This window comes from Pyrgilauda ruficollis, unplaced genomic scaffold (assembly GCF_017590135.1).
Source record: "Pyrgilauda ruficollis isolate IOZ18807 unplaced genomic scaffold, ASM1759013v1 scaffold27, whole genome shotgun sequence".
NCBI lineage: Eukaryota > Metazoa > Chordata > Aves > Passeriformes > Passeridae > Pyrgilauda > Pyrgilauda ruficollis.
The window spans coordinates 7,766,472-7,789,183 of record NW_024524044.1 but is presented as its reverse complement, the minus strand read 5'-3'; the positions used below and the strand labels follow the sequence as shown (position 1 = coordinate 7,789,183).

The following is a 22,712-nucleotide window of genomic DNA, read 5'->3' as shown; positions in this document are numbered from 1 at the left end:
GAAAGTGATATGAAAGTCATTTGAAGGCTCTTTGGAAATTTTATAATAAAGAAGTATTTTTTATCAAATAAAGTTGGAAATAAGGTTTTACAGAGCACCCAGCTATTGCTCAATAAATGTGTATGGGAGGTGTGTTGTTACTAGGAAAAGGCTGCAGACTTGGTATTTTTGTGTCAATGTGAGCTTTTGGATTATATTTTTAATACCTGGAGCTTCTGATGGCTGCAGTAGCACCTGTCCAGCAGCGGGGAGAGAATTGCTGGACTTGTTCCAGCCCAGGTCTCTGAACACTGGACATGGGAACCATCTAACAAACCTGCAAAACCACTCACTAACAAAGTAACTGGGACTTCAAAAAAATCAATAAGCAGGTAATGGGTGCAGATAGACTGAGGTTAGAGGAGAACTCATTTTAAAAAAGAGGAAATAAGAACACACTATTAGAAAATGTGAGAATGCAACCTCAGCTGGATCCCAGACTAAGGGAGAAGGAATACCAGACATCAACATCAAGGACTTGGGATACATCATTTCCCCTTCTTTCTATTTGTCTTGTGGAGGGTTAAATCTGTTTGCCTTAGGAACCAGAGGAGCAGGGACCAGGTGTGTATCACTGCAGAAAAGGGATTGATACTCAAAAGTTTATGTGTATACAGATTTAGCTATATTATTAATGAGATTTTCCTGTAATAATTAAATAGTATGAAAAGAAAAGCTAGTATAATTGTAATTGGATTAATAATAAGATTTGCTATGGTTTTAAGTAGGCTGTTAAGTTTTTAATTAGATAGACAATAAATTCTTAGTTTAGGATTTTGTCAATAAGAAGGTCTTAAGTGTAACACAATATACCATAAAATCCTACTTGTACATTATGTTGAAGATTCAATTAATGTATAAATAAGAACTTGTTTAATTAATTTAATTTCTCAGTTTATCCATGAGGCACAGTATTTTTCCATTATGTTTTTACATTTTTGGGGTTTTTTTTACTTGTATTTGGAAGTACTTTTAGCTTAGCTTTACAAAACATCAGTACTAAATTTCTGTTTTATCTTTTGGAGTTCTGTATTCCTGAATATCAGGACTGGCAGACACATTACAACAGACATAATAGAGATTAGTCTTTGGTCAATTACTGAAAACTGTGACTCTATTTGCAGCAAGGTTGATGAAAGGTATTGCTCACATGGACTTTAAAAACCACAATACCGCAATAAATTGTGTGCTGTGGTATAAGCAAGCTATGTGATAGTGTAATATATGAGAAGAAAAATGAGTTATATTATCAGAACTTAGGAGAAGAAATAAAAATCAATTTGCATACTGATATTTTAAATTACTTTGAAAGTCTGCAAGGCAGTACTTAGGATTTTCCATGACATATATATCCTGAGGATGCATCATAGTGAAGAATCAAATTTTAGTTTATTACTAGTTGAATATGACATTGTAATAAATGTTACAGATGAAGTAAAGCTGAACATTTCTTTCCTTTCAAAAATGTTGCTAATTTCCGATGGGCAAAGTGTTTGATAATGCAACACTTGTTTGTCTAATCTTCTCCAACTTTTGCCAAAAACCAGCATAATTTCTGATGCCAGTGTTCTGTGTTGTTATCTATAAAAATGTCTACAGGGGTTACACATCAACAGAAAGCTTTCAAAATTAGCAGTTTTAGAGGAACTAAAGCATCTGAAACTGGCATATTGAAACAAGCAAAGGAAAAAGAAGAAAAATCAAGGAATTAATAAAAAAAACTCTTTGTCTAGAATGTTATGCTAAGAGATTACATTTACCAATAAAAGTGACAATGGACATTATTATCTGCCATGTTAAGAAAGTACCATGTTACTATAAATCATGGAATCACAGAAGATTTTGGGTTGGAAGGCACCTTTAAGGATCATTTAGCTCCAACCCCTCTGGCATGGGCAGACACATTTCACTGGGCCAGGTTGATCAGGGCCCCATCTAGCCTGGTCTTGAACGCTTCCAGGGATGGGACAGTTACAACTTCTCTGGGCAACCTGTGCCAGTGTCTCAACCTCATGGCAAAAAAATTTCTTCCTTATGTTTGGTCTAAATCTGCCTACTTTCAGGATAAGACACTTTCCCTTACACTGTCACTATGGGCTTCAGTAAAATCTCTCTCTCTCTCTTACACCCCCCCCCCCCCCCCACCTCACTCTCCCTTTACAGATTGAAAAGCCACAAAAAAATCTCCTCCTCTTACAAATATTGCAGGTAAGGTCAAAATTTGACTTAAGTAGAAAATCTGAAGTGAAATAGTTACCATAATTCAGTTTCTGAAAGGCAAGCATATACATATTCCACCAAGACTCCTCTGAGCTTTTATAGCTCCTCTCACATCCAAGCTTTACTGGAAGTTCATACTTTTTAAATGTGGCACACATTTAATTTGAAATCAGTTGTTAGAGCTTTCCTTTCTCATAACTTTCTGAAAGCAGCAGAAATTAAAAAATAAAAATAAAGATTATGTTTTCTCCGGATTTGTTTTCTTCTGCTGTGTGAAGAATCATAGCCTACATTTACTTCTTGAGATAATCATCTTACAGACGTTGTAGTTTCATTTTGTAAGAAAGCTTTCACTTTTCTTCTTTAAGCCTCATTTTAATTGCTAGTTTGGTAAGGAATGTTTTCAAAAGGCTAAAAGATATATAAGTACCGTATCTTCCCATGTTTTCTAACTGAACAAATGTTTGAAGAAGACTCATTCAGTGAAGTTTATCTTAAACCTGGAAAATAATCTTGTTATATGAGCAAAACAATGACTGACTTGTACCCGTTATGTTTTCCTTCAAAAAAATTTCTTCCCACAGATCAAGCTAGAAAAGTATGTTTTCAGCGACAGCAATAAAAACCTGTAGGTGTCAGCTTATGAGGTTCTGTAGAGAAGCATGAATCCTTTGGTTAGCTTTTGGCTCCTTGTCAGCATTGTTACCTCCTGTTTACATTCTCCTGGTTTCAAATGTATTTCATATATATTTGTCTGCATCCAGGCTTTTCCTTGTTCCTTTTTGGTGTGGAATCCATTGCATGGCATTTCTTTCTAATTTGTGAACAGGACTGTGAAACATAATTTTTGTCAGCCAGTCAACTCTTCAGCAAGCAGCAACACACATGAAAGTAATTGTAGTGTATGGCATGTGCATTACTTTAAAAGAAGAAAGGGACTGTCTTTTTTCTAAGCCTTCTATGTTCTGCAGCACAGGGAAGATGGCTATGAATGCTTCCAGTGTTTTCCTCAAAATAAAAAGACTCATGCTGTCTCCACCATAAAGAAAGAAGGCCCATTTTGCTGTCTTTCGCAATATAAGAGATGCCTGTAGATAGATGATATGCATTTTCATTTTATGATGTATCATTTATCTCCTGGATAGAAATGATCTGGTAAAGGTTTCTGAGAAAGAAGGGAAGAGTGGGAGGAGGGAATGAGATCAAAAAACCTATTGGGAAACAAAGCTTGCTGCAGTTCTGTCCTTATAATATGAAACTGGCTGAAGCAACTGAGGAGATTCACGTAAGAGACATACAGAATTTGATAACAAGGATAAAGGAAAAATTAAATCATAATTCAATCTTCTGCTCTATTGCTAGCAGTGTGGGACATGTTCAAGAGTGCCTGTGTTTATCTGTCTCAGCAGGATGGTTCAAACTCCAGTGTTTGATACCAGGGCTATTGCTCTATCCTGTGGAGAAAGAGACTTCTAAAGGGCAAATTGTATAGAATTAGTCAATGAGAGTCATTAGATCAGCGGTGTCCTTTCAAACATCTACATCTATTTGGACTGCAAGTAGCTGAGTTGAGTCTATGCTAGGCACACTCATAGTTTGAGATGTACCAAGACTTCCCTCAGTGATTTAGCTCTTCACTCACTGCTGGACTTTTTTTCATCTGTGTTACGACTACCAGGAGTTAGAGAGCTTTGTGCCAAAGTGGAAAACAGATTAAATTTACTCAAGACAACTCAATAGCCATATGCCTTTCCAGGATATATTATTAAAACCAGATTGGGGAAAGTCTGTTCTCTATTTGACTTATTAAACTTGAGTAGAAGAGAAAAATAAATAGCATGAGAAAATCAACAATTCTGCAGAGACTCTGAATATTATCTTACATGTAAAAATAGGGGAGGACTCAAAACAAGGAAGCAGTCTGGACAAGGTTGTGACATTACTACTTTTTTTTTTTTCCTTTAGTGAAAGTAGTTGCTTTGTGTTGAACTTTGCCTCAGCTAACATCCAACAGATGGGACACTACTGGGGACTTGAGGGATATTTTATTTCCAAGCAGTGAAACCTAGCTGATAGTCAGTCATTCAGCTGCCTGCTCTGGGACAATTCAGTGTGCACACCTGCTTTGATGCTGAGAAACTTTTTCAGCTTTCCAAGGAAGCAATTCAGTTTCAAGTAGTTTCAAACTGGAGAACTCATTAGAGTATCTGTGTTTTACTAAAATATCATGTTTCATTGGCCCAATGTTTCCTGTGGAACATTTTAGGTTTCAAAGTAGAAAGACACACATAGTCCTAGAATCAATGGCCATTATCTATTTTAGTTGCTGAGTTAGGATAATCTGAAGGCTACACTACCAAGCTTGTATGAACCTTCTGATGAGGAAAGGGTCCAGGTCACTTGTGGGAGAGAAATCATGTGTCTGAGCAGGGATCTGAATCTTTTTCACAAGGGACTGTCTATTATGATGAATTCTTTGTCAATTGTGGAGGTTAAAATTGTACGTAAAAAGTCTTGTATCAGTTGTGGCTGGGGTTGAGGTGGAGGATAGAGACAGGAAGGTATTTAGGCTTCAAGTATTTCCCATAGTTTAAAGGGTGTTTTTCCTTGCACTACTGTGATTTTAGTTTTCTGACATATCCTCTGACTGTTAAGAACAAGGAGGATAGATATAGCAGTCTTTGTTACATTTGTGAAAGGCATTATCAGAGAAAAAGTTTGTAGTTCAGAAGGGATTTTGGTGTGAGGAGTGCTGAAATTCATTTCGTGCAACTATGAATCATTCTAAAAAGGGACCTTTATTCTCCTGTAACTTTGAGTGAGCTACCACTGTGAGACACATGAAAAATTATTCAGACCTCATATCTTATTAAACTGAACTACTTTGCTTGTTCCTTATTTTTAGAGCATCTAATTCTGTAAAAGTTACAGGTAGTTATCTTCCCAGAATAATAAAAGTACCCAGAATGCACAGCCATAAAACATCATTGTCCTCTTGTCAGGAATAAAACAAGGTAAGAGTCAGACAAAAGTCAAACCAAGTGTATGTGATATCCTTTTGCTAGACTTAGGCTTCATCAGGCTGCAAGAATGGGGATTCCCAAGAAAGGAAGGATTAAGTGCAAGAGATATTCCCATCCAATAAACAGATTCTCAGCCTTCAAATGACCACTTAAAAAAGTAGTAGGACTTGTTGAGATAGGACAAGGGGTAGTAGTTTTAAAATACAAGAGCGTTGATTCAGACTAGTACTAAGGATTTTTTTATGATGAAGGAGGTGAAGTACTGGAACTGCTTAGCCAGAAGAGGTGGTGAATGCCCAATGCCTGGAAACATTCAATGTCAGGTGCTCTGAGCACCTGATCTAGTTGAAAATATTCCTGCTCACTGCAGAGGGGCTGAACTAGAGGTCCTTTAAAAGTCACTTCCAACCCAAATCATATTCTGTGATTACAGCATAGAAAAAGGAATCAGACTCAGAGTGTCATGGACAACTCAGCCTCCAGCTGAGAATGCAATTGCATTAGCCTATGCAATCAGATAGATGTATGCACACACACAATGTGTACACGTAAGGATATGTTCAAAGCCTTTCCCTCAAGGCTGAGCAAGTGTCTTGAAACCCTTCTTTCTCACTGGCTTTATTAAAGAGTAAGTGCTAAGAGGGATCCATGAAAAGGAGGATCCCTGAGTCTGAAGCTCTTTAAAGACTATAATCACTCTTTGAATATTGTCCTGTCAGAAAACTCCCAGTTCATCCTAGTGTTGATATTTCCATAACTATAGTGGCTGGTTCAAAAACACAGAAATCATTAGAAATAAACCCCATTGCATATGAATTGTAATCAGCAATATGAAACTAACTGTGATTTGCATTTTCTAAAATAGGCTGTTGTGCTGATCAGCAGTTAAGTCCACAGAAAATAGATTAGATGTAATGATATATGTAATGAAAAATACCTGCACTGAAACCTGTAGGATCTAAATTTGTCATTGTATGATGAGATTCAGAGTTGTTTCACTTACGTAGCTTAGTGGAATGTAAACATCCAAGCTGACACTGACACACTAAGAGAAAGCTCTTTAGTAAGATCTTGGCACTGTGGCACCTCTAATTGCTAGAAAGATCATTGAGATCTACTATAATGTATAGATTTGTTAATGCTAATAACAAAGTAATGCATGTATTTTATCCTATAACATTTGGAGCTTTATTCTTTTTACCACGTCCCTCTTACACTGAACCAAGAGAGAAAGACAAGTCTTAGAACTTGAATACTTGATAAGAAATAAAAACTGCAAACTATATTTAAATGCCAGTCATTGTTGCAGAATGCATGGGTGAGGCTGAGGTAGCACTTAATTGCCATGACTTGTATTTTAAAAAATGGTAAGGCTTCAAAAAGAATTTTTATGTTTAATGGAACTTTCATACACATTACAGTTTTTAAATTTATTGCTTACAATGATTTCAGTTTTGAAAATCCCATCAGGAATTATATTCATGTTTAGGAACCAAAATACTTTTGCTTTTGGATGCCACATAATGAAATGCTTAACCCTAAAAGCCACTGCTGTATCAGTTTGTTTGGAGATCAGTCAATTTGGTTCAGGGAGAAATAGACATGTATTGGTGCTGTCTGCATGTGAACATGCATCTGCACAGAAGTCCTTCCACAGAAGTCTGAAAAAACTTCTTTATTAGTGTGACCATGTAATGTTTTCATTAGAAATGTTCATGCACAATACAGCTCTGCTTTCAGACACACCACTGTCATTTTGGAGATTGATGGGAATAGAATTATTTCACTGAGAAAAGAGTGTGAGAAAACAGTATATTATTTCCTCAAGTACTGAATTGATGTATGATCCAAATGAAGGAAGATTTTATTCCTGTACCTTTCCTCAGCACAACAGACAGTCCTGATTGTCTTTTCAGGCTGGTGGGGTCCCTGAAAGTGGGTTGAGCTTTTTACAGATTTTGAGGAATTGTTCGTGTTTTCTTGAAGACTAGATTGGGCTATGCTTCTTTTTATGGTAGTATTTGGCATAATATTTGTATTTCTCTACAATTATACAGTTACTTGATAAGGTCATTCAGAATTCGTGTTTTTTCCTTACCTAAGATTGCTTTAAGTAAGAGAGTACAGTTTATTTGTGATCCCTAAGGAGAAAGTATCTAATGTAAAAACTTTGTAGGCTGAAAGACATTAAAATGTTCAGCTATAATAGTGCACAACAGTTTATTATATCTCTACTTTTCTGCCAAGGGCCAAGGCACCCAAGGGCACTTCATAAAAAATGATGATCTGAAGCTGACATTGCAGACAGACTTACCACCTTATCTTCAGGTTAATGTGATAGTGTTGGCCAGTGCTTAAAATCATTGCTGACAATGTCACTGAATCATCTGCGAAGGCACTGAGCATGTTTTACTTCAGTATCTTTTTCAATATAACAAGGATTACTGAGAGATTTGTAACACAGAACTGTAAAGTATTTTTTGTAAAGAATATGGCTAAAAAAAAATTATTTCCTAAGAAAAAACTGTTGAGCAGTTAGTATTGGTATTGGTTGCTTTTAGTATTGGTATTGGTACCAATTAGTATTGGTACTATACTAGCTGAATACTTCATCAAACAAATTTCTGTCTGCTGTTCTTATGTAGTGTTTATTGGCATTTTCTTTTATGGTATTATGGAATACCAGAATTACCTTCTTTTTATAGGTGATAACAAAAAATAGACAGACTCACTCTGAAATGCCAGATTTTTCCTTTCTATCTATAGGGAACTGAGGTCTTTTGTGAGATAATTTCATGGTCCCTCAATTTTCTGATTTCTTAGTTAGGACCATGACATATTAATAACTTTATTGTGTGCCAATAGAGCATTGTGATTAGAATTCAAAAGTAGGATGGAAAACAAATAAACAAAGAAAAAAAATCAACCCCCAACACCCTCAGGAATATTCAAGCATCACTATGGTAAACTAATTTTTTTTCAGGCTTGAAGCTCACAGACTATATAAAAGATTCCATTAGATTCTGCATTATGCTGCTGTCAGTTGAGCCATGCTGCATACATTGTTGAATCACCATGTGGCATACTGGTGTAGAGGCTTCTGTCTGTTAAAATAGATGACACAAGGCTAACTCTATTGTCATTCCTGTCTTCTTGTCCAGACATATTGTTTTGTTTTTTTTCTCTAAAAATGTGTTTGCTGCAGCATCTTTGTTACTTTTATGAGAATGAAGTTTCATGAATACTATGTTGTTTCTCCCACCTACTCTTAAGGTTATGAACCCAAGAGGAAACAGCCATACTCTGCTATAATTAAAAACAACCAAAGCCAAGGGTCTTTTTGATGCTCCCTTTCCACCTAGTACTTTTAAGATAGCTACTTTGTTTTCCTTCTTATATTAAATCAATATAACAATGATTTTTATGTTTTTCTTTCCTTCCCCAGATGTACATCCAGACAACAACACTGACTATCTCCATGAGTTTAAGTGCTTCTGTGTCTCTGGGCATGCTCTACATGCCCAAGGTTTATATTATAATTTTTCATCCAGAGCAGAATGTTCAAAAACGGAAGCGGAGCTTCAAGGCTGTAGTGACAGCTGCTACAATGCAAAGCAAACTGACACAAAAAGGAAACGACAGACCAAATGGCGAAGTCAAGACTGAACTGTGTGAAAGTCTTGAAACCAACAGTAAGTCATCTGTAGACTTGGTCAAGAGTGGCAGCACATCTTAATAGATGTACGTTCACAAGAATGCACTTTCTTTTAAATATAAACTTAATTATTTTTGTTGCTTGTTCTGCATGAATCCAGAGATGTGTCAGAAGTCATGTACTGCTGAATGCAGGAATGTCTAGAGCTGTTTCAAAGAAATTGATTTTCACAGGAGGCTAGTAGAAAAAAAAAAAAAAAGCACAAGCAGATTTTGAAACGCCACATCTTTTAAAAATCGTTTGTTTTAGCTAGTGCTATTTTGATGTGTTGTACATTGCTGTGCCAGTGGTATGTCCTGACAGTTCATGGGGTGTATTTATGGTCATCACTGTATATTCAAAACTCAAAGGCTGTTGAAAAAAAAAACTATAATGAAAACAGCTAGCATTGTTTTTATTTTACAGTCAGATATGGAAGTGAAAATAATGCTTTTTACCTTCCTACCTTAATATTTGTTGGAATGTTCATTTATCACAACTCATGAGTAACACCTCCCATAATGCTGGGAATACTTCTCATAATGCATAATGCTTCCCATCCAGGTTTTTGTTCTGGTCTCACTCATTTTGGTACAAAATCTTGATAATTTGTGTGAAGCTTAATTACAAGATGTTCTGATATATTGTAGGTTTTTAATAGGAAAAAATTCTTTCCCATATCAGGAAAGTTTTTGAATCTTGCAACATCTCAAAGTTGCTCTGGTACAGGAGAAAACAGAGGTTACAGCTCCCATTCCACCACATGACATACCATTTTATAAACTGGACTTCATAATAACAACAATAATCAACGATAAGCAAAGACATTAACCTTATACCCAGTGCTGAGAAATGGAGAATTGTTTTCTTTTGATAAGGTAGATGTCACATTAAATGAGCAGCAGCAGTGACAGCTAAGCTTTTCAGTCATTTTACTGGAAACAACATGGTTTATTTTAAATTTTTTTTTTTTTTGCTTTTGGATGATATTGGTGTTTAAGTAGTACTGTTTTGGTTAAGCACATTGGGACAAGGCAGTACGAAGTTTGCATTAAAATATTGTATTTATTTCTGCAAAATGAACCCCCTACTGAAATCTATCACAGTTTGCCAGATTAAAGACTACATAGAAGCAGTCCATAACTCTACCATACTGTACTACACTATACTATACTTGCTGATGCATGGAGGATACAGAGTGCAAACTGTTTCACTGGAAAAACTCGTGACCCTTCAAAATATGTAAAGCTGCTAGAGTGAGCTATGGACTTACAGAGCTTCAGATTGAGACATGTAACAAAGGACAAACAAGAAAGGCATAGAAAATATTTGTGGATCAAATGATAGAATAGGAATATGAAAGACTCAGTAATTTTGCAACACTTCAGAAAACTCAGAAGGAAAAAAGGAAGAGAGACATGGATTTTGCTGAGTGTGCAAAATTATAAACTTCCAAGGAGAGGCTAAAGCAGGGTTTTCACAGTAGGGTGAGAAAGAGTGTTAATAAGAAAGTCTTGGGTGTCTGATGTTTATCTACTGTATCTAACTAAGAAATGCTGTGACTGGTATTCCTTAAACTATGATTATGCATAATTCATAGAAACAGATGCTACTGGAAGCAAGTCGGCTTCTTAAATAGTCCAATACTGCAGGGTAATGCTTATTTACTGTGCTCTAAACATGATTTTAACAGTAACACATCTATATAATTCTGAGCTCACTAGGAGTATATCCTGACTAAGTTTTCATCTGTCATAATGCTTCACAGGCAAAAATTCAGTCAAGTCATCTGCACTCCAGAAAGCTCTCCTATGTAATTGAGTTCTAGGCCTCAAGATGGCCTGTACCTTTCTCTCTTCCCTGAAATAGTTATTGTCAAAGAATTTGAAGGTTCCTGTGAATTTTAAGTGCACAATGCAGCATAAGTCCTTTTCACTGTGTCACTTGTAACAGCTTCTCAGCACCACAAAATTTCTTATTGCAGTGACTCCATGTGAGATAGATCTTTCTTTTCAGTGATAGCATATGAAACTGATTGCAAAATATCAGTCTACTTCTAGTATACCAGAAGTGAGCAGTGATTGTTTCCCCCATTTACCACGCACAAACATTAGAAATGATAGCAGTGCTCATAACTAGGTGAGAAACAGGATGAGATAGTCACGTAATCCCTTTCGCTTCCCATCCAGAGACAACTCTGCTCTATCTAGTTTGTCCTGTTCCATGTAACACACGTTATTCTATGTTGTCTTCCACAGGAATATGTTCATGGGTTTGTTTGTGGGAATAGGTCCATAATCAGTGAAAAATAAATTGTTTCTGGGAAACAGGATAAAAAAACCCATCCAGGTGTGTTCACAGAAGGCAATGAGAAGTACGTTAAATGAATATAGGTCAGATCATAATAATCATTCTACACTGCTCTTTTATTTCATTCTTCTTCTTTTTGTTTCATTTCAACAGCAAAGTAGCAACTGGAGCTGCAAAAGAGTGTTTATTCTCAGAAATATTTTGAGCCAAGTCCGTTACTTTTTCTGGCCATCCAGGACTGCCAAGTGTGGTTCATGTTATTATTATGAAATGTTAACAGTCTTAAAGAGCAGGACAGCAACTGCTGAAGCTTTCACGTCCCCAAACATGAACTCTAGACTTATTCCACAAAACTGAAAAGACACATGCAATATTTATAAAGTAAAAAAACCACAAACACTGTTTGGAGATGAGATTAGTTTTAATATATTTCAAACCACTGTCTACAATAAATTCCTGGGTTATAATTTTTTAAAGTAATAACACTCAGGACTCAACTGGATAATTTTTGTTTCTTGATCAACTCTAGATTAATTCTATCAAAACTGTTTAATTCTCAGATACACAACAAAGTTACAGCAATTTAACAAATCATATCAGCTGAGGTGTGGTAACTACTATTTTTGTATTTTGCATTGTATTCTTGCAAACATGCTCACATAATTCAGCTTACTGACTTGTGATAAATCTGATTATGTTACATTGCTGTGGGCTAAAAACATGCACATGTAAAGTTATCACAGAACTCGACTCAGCTCATACAGGATAATGTGGTAATCTAACTTAACCTGATCCTGTATCTGACCCTACTTTCAGGGAAAGGGTTAAAAATAAGCTCTGATCTTTCTCTCCTTTTGTTCCCAAGTGTGCAGAGTTTGCAGATGAGCATTTATCTGTTATTTATTAGCTGGGAAAAATCCTTCTATGCTTGAAGATCCTGGTGCCATTTCATCAATCCTGCATTATTTTGAGTAGGAACTCAGCAGGCCAAAAGAAAAAATAGAATCCTCTCAGAAATCCAGCTGTGGGAGCATGAGAGAGTTCAGACGGGAGCAGTACATGCCATTTGAAAGATCTGAAAGATGTAAATTATGCTATACTTGCTTCAAGTGTCCCAATATATGCAAATAAAGCTATTTCATGTTGGTGCTCGAATATTGTGATCAAGTATGAGAAAGACTTGCTTTGTGTGCCAAAAGCAGTCCTTTCATGAATTAGCTTTCTCTAGACACAAAGTATTGGAACTACCTGTGCACGTGAAAGTAAGAAAGATTACATTTTTCAGCTTTTTTTTTGATAATTCATGCTTGTATATATATTCTTAGGGAAAAGGATTATAGTAATATGTGAATTAAATAGTCTGGGTCTGTTGTGTCTTAAAAAATGGCAAATGCAGTATTAGATTCAAATTGCTCAGAAAATCTAAGAAAACATGACAAAATTCAAGAAGCAAACTTAGTTATACTAACCACTATTAATTTGCATCTATTTTAGTGATCCTTTATTTAGTTTAATCCATGATGCAGAAGAGAGAATCTGTCATTTCTCAGTTTCTGTAGACTGTTCTTCACAAATCATCAGATTGTTGGGCTGAATTTAGGAGTTAGCACGAAGAATGTTTTTCCTATCTATCTCAGCTGCTCTCACCACACTCTATATAGAAAAAAGAAAGAAATTGAAGAATGATATGAAAATATACCTTTCTAAACTTATATAGATCAGGAAACTTTTTGCCATCCCGTTATTTTCATCTTGCCAGCTGCAATCTTCACTATCATAAGCATGATATCTATCACTATCTTCACTATCAACCTCTTCACTCTCTTCACTATCGTGTCTGTACCAGACAGAATATAAAACATATTTAGAAAGTTAAATTCCTTTTTATGCAGTGTAACATAGACCTTATTATAGAGAAATAAGAGACTCAGTCCCCCATCAGTCTCATTTTCCATGTACCCAACTGATTTAAAATTAGAGAACTATGAGACCTGATTTAATCACTTTTCTCCTCCAACCATTACATTAACCTTGAGTGATATGACTTGAGTCATATTTTTATAGCATATTTTTTATATTTCTTAATAGGAAGGATATAAGGGCTAGAACCGGAAACAAACTTTCTTAAAAGATTCCTAGTTGTTCAGTTTTGCAATAGTAGAGCTGTTTAATTCTCTCAACATATTGCCTCATTCTGAACAAGGAATATCAGCTCTGATCAAAAGAAGCATGATTAGCTGACCATCAGCATAAGGAGACCATAATTTTCTCCAGATAATATGTTCTGTATGGACTATCTGCTCAGTTTCTCTAATTTGAAGAGGGTTAGGCTTTGTTCCTTTCGAGGAGCATAACTCTCATTTTGGATGGACAAACCACCACTAACTGCAACGTTGTGTTCAAACAGTAGAAGAGAAAAAAATCCAGTATCTAATATAAAAAAAAAAATTATATGGAATTCAGACAAAATAATAACAGGTGTTGAAATTCTGTTGTGGGTATGCTGAAACCACTCATCATTTTTCCTTTCTATGGACCTCTGCTTTCCCAAGTCAGAAACAAAATAAGTGGTCATGAACACAGAAATCTGGATCCAGTTTATACACTACTTATATACATCCTTAAACATTCTTTATTCCATGAACATGGACCATATTGTTTGGAAATATAGTAGGACATTGTCTGAATTCAAATGCTAAGTATGTTGTTTTTCCTCCTCTCTTGATTCTACAAATCCTGAACTTTTTTTTTTTTTTGTTGTTGTTGTTGTTTGTTTTTGGTTTGTTTCTTTTTCTTTTGATTTACAGCCTCCTCTACCAAGACAACTTATGTCAGTTACAGCAATCAGGCAAACTGAGCAGGGATGAAATTCACTGGAAGATCTGCAGGACTGGATCTTGCAAACATAGCCTTTACCACCACGAGAATTCAGTCTTGAAAATATCAGTAGTCTACATTCAAATCAATAGTCAGTCTCCTAAAGAACAAGGATTAAACAAAAGCAAAATGCAAAGAGAGACAGGGGAAGGAAAAGTCCAGTTTTATAACATAGAGACAGAATGTCAAGCTTCTGAACTGTTCACTCACAAAAGGAAGCAAATCACAAAAGGAAAACAAATGTTAGCTTGTGAAAAAAAATGCTGTTGAAATAAATCATGTCTGCTGTTATATTTGTAAGTACTTTTTTGTGATTGTGACAATTTCCTTTCCTGTCCTACATTGTTCAATTCGTAAAAGAAGATGAGTTTGTTTCTTGTGACGGCTGACTGAATTAATTCCTGGGTTATGCTAAAATAAATGCAATGGTCAATGCATGCTAATTTTTATACAAAATAATTTATTTCTAATAATAAAGGAATGTTTTGCAAATGTTGAGACTTGTTTTGTTGCAGTTTTAAGGAAAAAACGTCCTTACACTGTTGTCTATTGTTTGTTTAGAATGTGCAGTAAAGGTGGGTGTAACAAATAAAATAATAATCATGGCATCAGAAGAATGCAGTGTAAACTCTAAGCATGTGTGTATGTATGCGTGTATGTGTGCACCTGTGTGTGTACATACGTGCATGCCTGCCTGCATGCGTGTGTGTGTGTACTCTGCAGTGTGTGAATTTATTTGTTCAAAGCTTTGTGACTATATTTTCTAATGGAAGGATTTTTTCCCTCTTCTTACCCTCAAAGTAAGTTCATTTTATATGTTTGTAAAGTAAAGGAGTCCTGATAGTAATTATTTTGTATGATTGTATTATATTTTTGAGTCTTCACTAATAATTTTGATCTTTTTCATTTCTGGAACTTACAGTTTGTAAGACTTTATGACAGCTAGACTGGATTAAGCTGAAAGCCTATTCAGCCTAGTATCCTGTCTCTGACAGGAGAATGTAGCAAATGCATATCTCAATAAAGGTGACTTTGAAATAACAGAAGAGAAATCAATGGAGAATTTGGAAAGCAGTAGCCTAGTGAATATATGTACTATTGCCTTATAAACACTTACAAATCAAAGAAATAAATGCCAATCTACAAGCTAATCTTCTTTACATCTAATTCCCATCATTGAGTGAGGTTAGAAACAACTATGCAAAGAGAAAGAGAAAATCACATCTATATCTATTGTGTTAATGAAACCCTCCAAATAATTTAAAAACTACAGATAGTGACTGTCCCCTTTGTTACTACACCTGTGATGGATGTTCTGTAAGACTTTTTCGCTCCATACAGTACTTACCATTCATCAAGTCAATGGGTCTTCACATGCAGCTGATTATTAAATGTTATGTCTCCTGACTTAGCCTGGATGGCTCCTTGTGATTTTTATCCTCACAGCAGATGTATTTTTGTAACATATCTTAAGGGAGCTGTGGTGGGTCTTAAATGATATGAATGAAAGTTGAAGTACCTGAAACTGAATCTCTTTCTATTACAATGCCGGTATTTAAACTTCAGTGTGGCTGGCAACTGTATGACAATGAGTGTCCATTTTCAAAGTATTTGATAAAACATACTTAGTGTTTCCAGAAATTGCATGTCTGAAGTATTATCTGATGATTGCTTTGGTATATATGGTATTGTGGGCTTGGTATGATTGATATTTTGTGTGAAATTTCCTCTAGCGACTATTCCACAATCACATCAAAGCCAAAACTATAAACTAACATATGCTTACTTTAAAGCATATAGATGATGCAGGTAATGCAGCGAAACCTGCAAAAAATAATAAAGCAGTTTTAGTTCTATTTTGTTAGCCAATATCTCATAAAATTGAAGTTATCTTGTGGAAATAGATTGATTAGATCAATTTTTGACAAGACAGATTTTTGTGCCTAGGATGGATTTCCTAAAAGAGAAAGAAAATCTGTTTTATCTGAAAAGCAATATTTTGACAGTTTCTTTTCAAGAAGCCTTTGAAAAGTTTAATTCTCAATACACAATGAAAAAAGTTTCAGATACTTTGGAATATCTATACCTATTACTTTAAGCATAACCCTATGCATTTGAAAAAGCAGTACATGGGAATTGCATTTAAACACATCGTATACACATAAACATATGTTACATATACTTAAAGATTAGTATATGATATATAAATATCTTCCAGCTTCACAGTCTGAAGAAAATGTTATTGTGAACAGAATTGCCAGGATCAATATACATTTTCTTTTGGTTGAATAGTAGGTTAAAAATGGAATGTAAATTAGTATGTGCATTTCTGTGTAATTCTCTCTGAAACATGGAGTATATTTAGACTGTAAGTCCCACTGGCATTAATGTAACTAATCAGATAAATGAGCACACAGTATGAATTACAGAACAGCACTGGTCTACAGGTTTCCCTTCAACGGGGTGGTTATGTGCAGTTCGTGGAAATGCACAGAATAGTCAACTCAGATTTCACAGTCATTCGGTAGCTGAGATCTTGAAGTTTAATAACTAAGCTTTTGCATAGGTACAATAATTTTTTTCCATCTAAAATTATAAAATGTCTTTATTCTACAAAGTTAGGGTTTAGTTCTGCTCATGGAGAAGCAGGCTTTCAATTGCTATTACTGATAATTTGTGTGTGATTATGCTGAAGCAACTCCTTCAGGGCACACAACTTATTTTTACTGACAGCAGAAACAAGTCCTTAATGTTGTTTTGTGACTGCAAGATAGAGACAATGAGATCTGAATGACTCTATGTATCAGGTCAGTGCACCAGGAATCAAACAGAACTAACAGACAATACTTTAACTGTTCTCTAGGAAGAGTAATGAGCCGCAACATTTAAAATCTCCTTTTCCAGAAATGCCCAAAAAACAATTTTCACAAAAGGGTTTTTAACTAATAACATTACCTCTCTTCCAATTAATAGATAATTTTTATTACTAAACAAGAAAACAAATAAAGTAAAGCATTACTAAGAGATACAGTTTGTAAATCTATTTTATTGGAGGACAACTTATTCATTTATTCATCTACTTCAAGGCAGAATGTGAAGGCAGAAGTTATAAAATGGTGTAGGGAGCAGTAGGCTTTGTTTTGGAAATGTGCATAAATGATCCAGTATATTTCACCTTCACATCAGCCATTAAATAAAATGATAGCTTATTACACTTTAAATTAACTTATGTGCCACGTGGCATAATTAGGAAATTACATATTCTGAATTTTGAAGAGTAAAATTCAATGTCAGAAGAGGGAAACATTACTTTTCCCAGTTTTGATACTATCTAATCTAATGGCACCTTTAGCACTTGTGATACTGCAATTATTTGCATCCAGAAAACACCATTTTACATGCATGTTTCATTTGCTGTGGATTATTACTTCTTGCAGTCTAAACGTGAAAAGGTCTTTTTCTCAGCAAGAAGTAATTTCCTTTAGACTTTCTCCTGAAATTTCAGTAGCTAATAGGAAAGTAAGGTATGTATATCACTAATACTTATTCTGCTTACTGGGCAAGTAAATTATTGTTATTAATGGGTTACAGCAAATATAAGAAGGAACAGATCTTCTCTGTGGACTGCATCCTATACTTCTGAATATATGTAAATTGTATTTTCTGCTACTTAGCTTAAAATTTAGCTTCTTTCTTAGCTTAAATTTGCTAGTAAGATCATGAGAAAAGAAAATTATTTGGTGGAAATAATGTGTTGCATCTGTGCAATGAAAACAAGCTGGCTGGCATGAAAGACAAATTAACCTGGAAACATTTTGGTTATAATAACTTAAAGGAAATTGGAAAACTTACTAATGAGTATATTAAAATTTTATCAGGAAATGAACTACAATTAGGAGTGTGCTTAGCTTGTTTCAGCAGAATCTTATGAACATTTTCAGGTTGTCTTAAAAGGTTACTGTAGAAGTCTTTGCAGATTTCATATATTTTGATAACTGTAAATTCCTCTGTCACATTTAAACACTAATATAATGGAGAGCAATACTTTTTCTCATTTGACATTAAAGTGTGACAGCAGGTCATTAGCTGCCAGGAACTTAATATTTTAAGTGGTACAGCAGCAGGGAAGAGGAAACAGCATTGTCCCAAAAGCTGAAACAATGCTGGAAGTACAGTAAGATGCACAGTGACAAACCAAGCTCCTGTTTGTATTAAACAAATACCTTGTCTCCTGGCACAAGTGGAGTAATATGATATGCAGAGGAGTATGGACATGAAAGAAAAAAAGAGCAGTGACAGAGTCAGAGTGTCTAAAACCCTTCCATAAGCAGCACAAAATATTGAAACATGTCAAAGGACTGTACCAGCTCCAGACACTGACCTCTGCAGAGGGCACACTCCATCCCCAGAGTGAGTGTTCATCATACATCCTCTGCAGAACTGCAGTGAGAAAACATGACAAAATAACCAATGGAAGCCATCAAAGTTATTGTTGGAGGAGGTAGCAAATAACAAAATATGTTCATTTTTCTTTAAAATTCAAGCAAATATTATCATAGTGCCCAAGGAATATGCACAACTTCTCCAAAGAGCTGCAAATACAAGCACGTTAACATTTTTTTCACAAGGTGTAAGCTGTGATCAAAGGTTGCAGCATCACAAATAAGACAGCACCTGTCTTTCCACCAATGAATAAGCTCATTCTCTTTTGTCAATGACTACTTCAGTGCCATGATTTCAGAAAAAACTGTGGAGATTTCCTGGTCCATCATAACCTAGTCTGGGAAGGAGCCAGATGACATTTTCCAAAATAAAGGGAAAATTTCTCTGTAAAACTGAAATTTTTTTTACTTTAAATTTCCAGGTCACCAATATATTGAACAACACTGCAAGTGCACTAACTTCATAATCCTCTCAGAGGAAGGAAATATAAATTGCATGGCTGGTATAATGTCCTGCTTCATGCACAGGTGTCTTTGACGTTCTTTGAATAAGTAACAAGCCAAAGTTAAACATTATTCTGAAAAAATTTCTGCAAGATTGATGTAATTAAAAAGTGCTATATACAGTGCTACTTTAAAAGCCTTTATTTGCTTCCTGTTTACCTGATACATCATTTGCTCTGTTTCTGGAAGCCTACTGTACTCCCCAAGATGGCTGAAGTGTCTTTACTGTCTCTGTGATCACTATCACATGGATATCAAATAATTATGACCTTTAATAAAATAAACTATATTTACTTAACTTACAAGTTTTATTTTTCCTAATCTTGCTTGAAAGTTTCAACAGATATGGTCTGATTTATGACTGGTCACAATCTTCCTTCAATACAGCTTCCAGTGGTTTTGTCTTATCCATTTAGAGCTTTTTTCAAGTATTTCCTTTGGTATTATGGAAGAAAGCACATCAATGGAGTAAATAAATGTCAGTAAAAGGAGCAATATGAGGACTAAGAGGGTGAAAACTGCTGAAAGAAGGTAACACAACACCAGACAACTGATTTCTTTCTTTTGAGGAACAGAATAACCATCCATATCTAAAGACAGTTTCCACAGGCTGCAGCAGAAAATTTTCCTCAGTGGCTGTTCACTTAGAAAATCTTATCAACTGGATTAGAATGGTATTTTTTTTGCATGCAATTTTAATAAAATAGAAAAAAAAAAGAAAGAGAGAGTGAACAGGTAAAAATTAATGTTGGAGATGCATAAGATATATTTAACTGCCAAATGTTTGAGAACTTACCTGTTACAAGAAGAGTAAAAATTAAATAATTAAACTAGTATATCAAAGATAAAGCTATCAATACTTCTATTTATTTATCAATTTCTTTACATCTCTCACATATTACAGGCTGTTAAGAGTACCTCAATATTACTTGTCTACTCTTTTTAAATCAGAAGTTCAGTTCTTACTGTGTGCATAATTCTGGGAGGATACAGAGTAGTAAATATAACTGTATCCATATATTCTGTCTTAGCTCCACATAGTTTTTCATCACAAGTGCTAAACACTTCTGAAAGAAATATGTTATTTATTTCTTAGTTCCTATGGTTCATACACTTACCTGAAAATACAGAAGGAGTGGCAATCATTTTGATATAGATGTTATCATTTCTGGTGAGAGCTTCCATCCTTTGTCATTGTTTGCAGTGTGACACTGAACAAGGAATGACAGAAAGATTAGTTTAATACAAAATTCAGGATATTCTTCACTGAATGACAGCTATGGAGCACACAGTTTGCAAGATATAATAACAATAATGTGATTATTTCAAATGCCAGACTGAGGGTACTTTATAAATAACTGTCTAAAGCACTGAAAGTTTAGATGCCTGAAAGTGTGTTCCAGAGATATTTTCAAATGTCTGTGTTTCAGAACCTGTTTTTCATTTAAGAAAAATGAGCTGTTACTTCAAGAGACAGACAGCACAGAAAACCAGAAAAGGGAGAAACAACGCTGGCAACACCATAAACATTACAGCTGAAAGAAATGAACCACTTGGTTTTTTTAGAAAGTCTGATTAATTCAGTGAATTTCATAGTTATGTATATTGCTTTGTCACAGAACCAGAAATGAGATAGTATAGATGATATGATCATGAAAAATAATCACACCATACTTCCTGCTTGTTCTACACACAGAGCAGAGCTACACGTACTTATGTATGTGTACTTAAAATACTTATGACTTCCTCCACGGCTTTTTTCTTGAAATTATCATGCTCATGATCCCCTTGTAATAAGTTTTGTTAAAATGCTTTCCTTTAAAGAGCAAGAAGGGACAGCTGTTTGCATGCAGGCAGCCCCGTGTGCCCATTTGAGGGAAGTAGCACTGTTGAGGCAGCTGCCTACAATTTTTCCATCACTGCATCCTACTGTATCCTATCTCTTAGCACCAAGACACCTGACACAGCTCACAACCTGTGTTTGGTGAGGTTTTGCTGCAAGCCAGGTTTTCCCTAAGCAGCACTAATGACAGCAGAATGTTTTTTGTGGTAGGAAAACATCACTAAAACTATTTCCCTTGTGGGTGAATTTCCAATAGATATGGAGTCAAGGATCAAAGCAAGGTCTTTTCTGGAGAGCAAAAGTGTAATGTCAGCTTTCCTGCCTGGTACAGTGGATTGAACTACCAGCTGCCAGGGCCAAAGGGCTGGTGTGCTACTGATGCAAATGAGACTCACAGCTCTCTGGTGCGGGAAAACCACATGAGTCATCTGAAAAACATTTGCATAACGTGGGACTGCAGCACATCCTGACCCAGGATGTAGAGGTTATCCTTTATCAGGTAAAGTGACAGTAACAGGTAGATTGTGAGTTTTCTTTCCATGGGATAATGAAATTTCCGATAGATAAGGTCCTCTAACCTCATGGGGGGATTATGAAGTTAATTTTACAATAAATGAACACACAATTACCTGTAGATGGTAAACTGAAGAGATTGGTATCAAGTCATTATCAGGGTTCAGCAATGTCTTCACTCATATCAGTTTTCCACTGAAAGCTGAATTAGGACACAATCATATTTACAATACACAGCCAGGATTGCAAATTTTACTTTGGGTAGACTGAGTCAGACTTTCATAAAGGAAGTAAAAAATACAAAAATGTAGGTTGACTGACATACCAGGTATCCCTGATTGCTATTCCAATATAAAATGCAACTAGAAATGTGCTGACATGCAAAGAGATCAAAGTATTCAGTAAGCCATGTCTTTGCTTAAAAATTAAATTAATCTACAGAGGTACTATCCTGGAAAAAAAAAAAAAAAAAGGCATAAAGTCTCCTGCAGTAAGATAAAACAAATTATCCAACATTCTGTGAAATAATTAGAATATCCTACAAAGAATTGCTGGCTGTTGGGATTTTGTACGTGGTAATTTCCATATTTTATTTAAAATACTGCTGAATCTGATGAATATTTTAATCACAATAAAATAGCAACTTTTTTTCTACTATAGTTCTACTCCTTACTTACAAACTTATAGCTTACATCAGCAAGTGACAGTACTGACACTAACATAGGCCCAGGACATAAGCAGAAGTTGATCCATACGGAGCTGAAAAATTTCAGGCAGGTACTTCTCTGTATGTAAGGATCAAGATAAATCAGCAAGTGCAAGTCAGCCCTCAGAGACCTCCAAGAGAAGATGAGTTTAGAGATATCAGAAGCTGGTTCTTGCTTTCTGTATAAGGTCTCATCACCACTTGTCTTGGCAACAAGTCCCCATTTTGCATGTTCAGAAGCTGACCAAAGCACATAAATCCATAGAATCTGTTCTAGAAAATACAGCCTATAAGAAGTTGAAGAGGAGCTTCAAATGAAGCACGTACTGTTCATACCACTGAAGTATATCTTTTAACTTTTTGATGTTGGTGCTCATGGTTGAATACTCTGGAAGGATGATATATTCTAATTATCAGAATTGATTATTAATATTATTAACATCCATCTGTATTTCATCAGCACTTTTTATACACTAATATTTATTTTATCAGCAGTATCTGAAGAAGGTATCTGAAGGGCATGCACAACTGGTGAGTTATT

General features: G+C 35.3%; 1 protein-coding gene across 1 annotated transcript in view; it reads left to right on the top strand.

Annotated features, from left to right (window-relative positions):
- Positions 1 to 14,224, top strand: part of GRM8 (glutamate metabotropic receptor 8) — a 309,985-nt gene extending 295,761 nt beyond the window's left edge. Inside the window, exons 10-11 of the mRNA XM_041471487.1 lie at positions 8,728 to 8,974; positions 14,094 to 14,224. Of these exons, the coding sequence (XP_041327421.1) occupies positions 8,728 to 8,974; positions 14,094 to 14,143 (297 nt within the window). The 3' untranslated portion in view covers positions 14,144 to 14,224. The remainder of the gene's footprint in view (positions 1 to 8,727; positions 8,975 to 14,093) is intronic.
- The last annotated feature ends 8,488 nt before the right edge of the window (positions 14,225 to 22,712 follow it).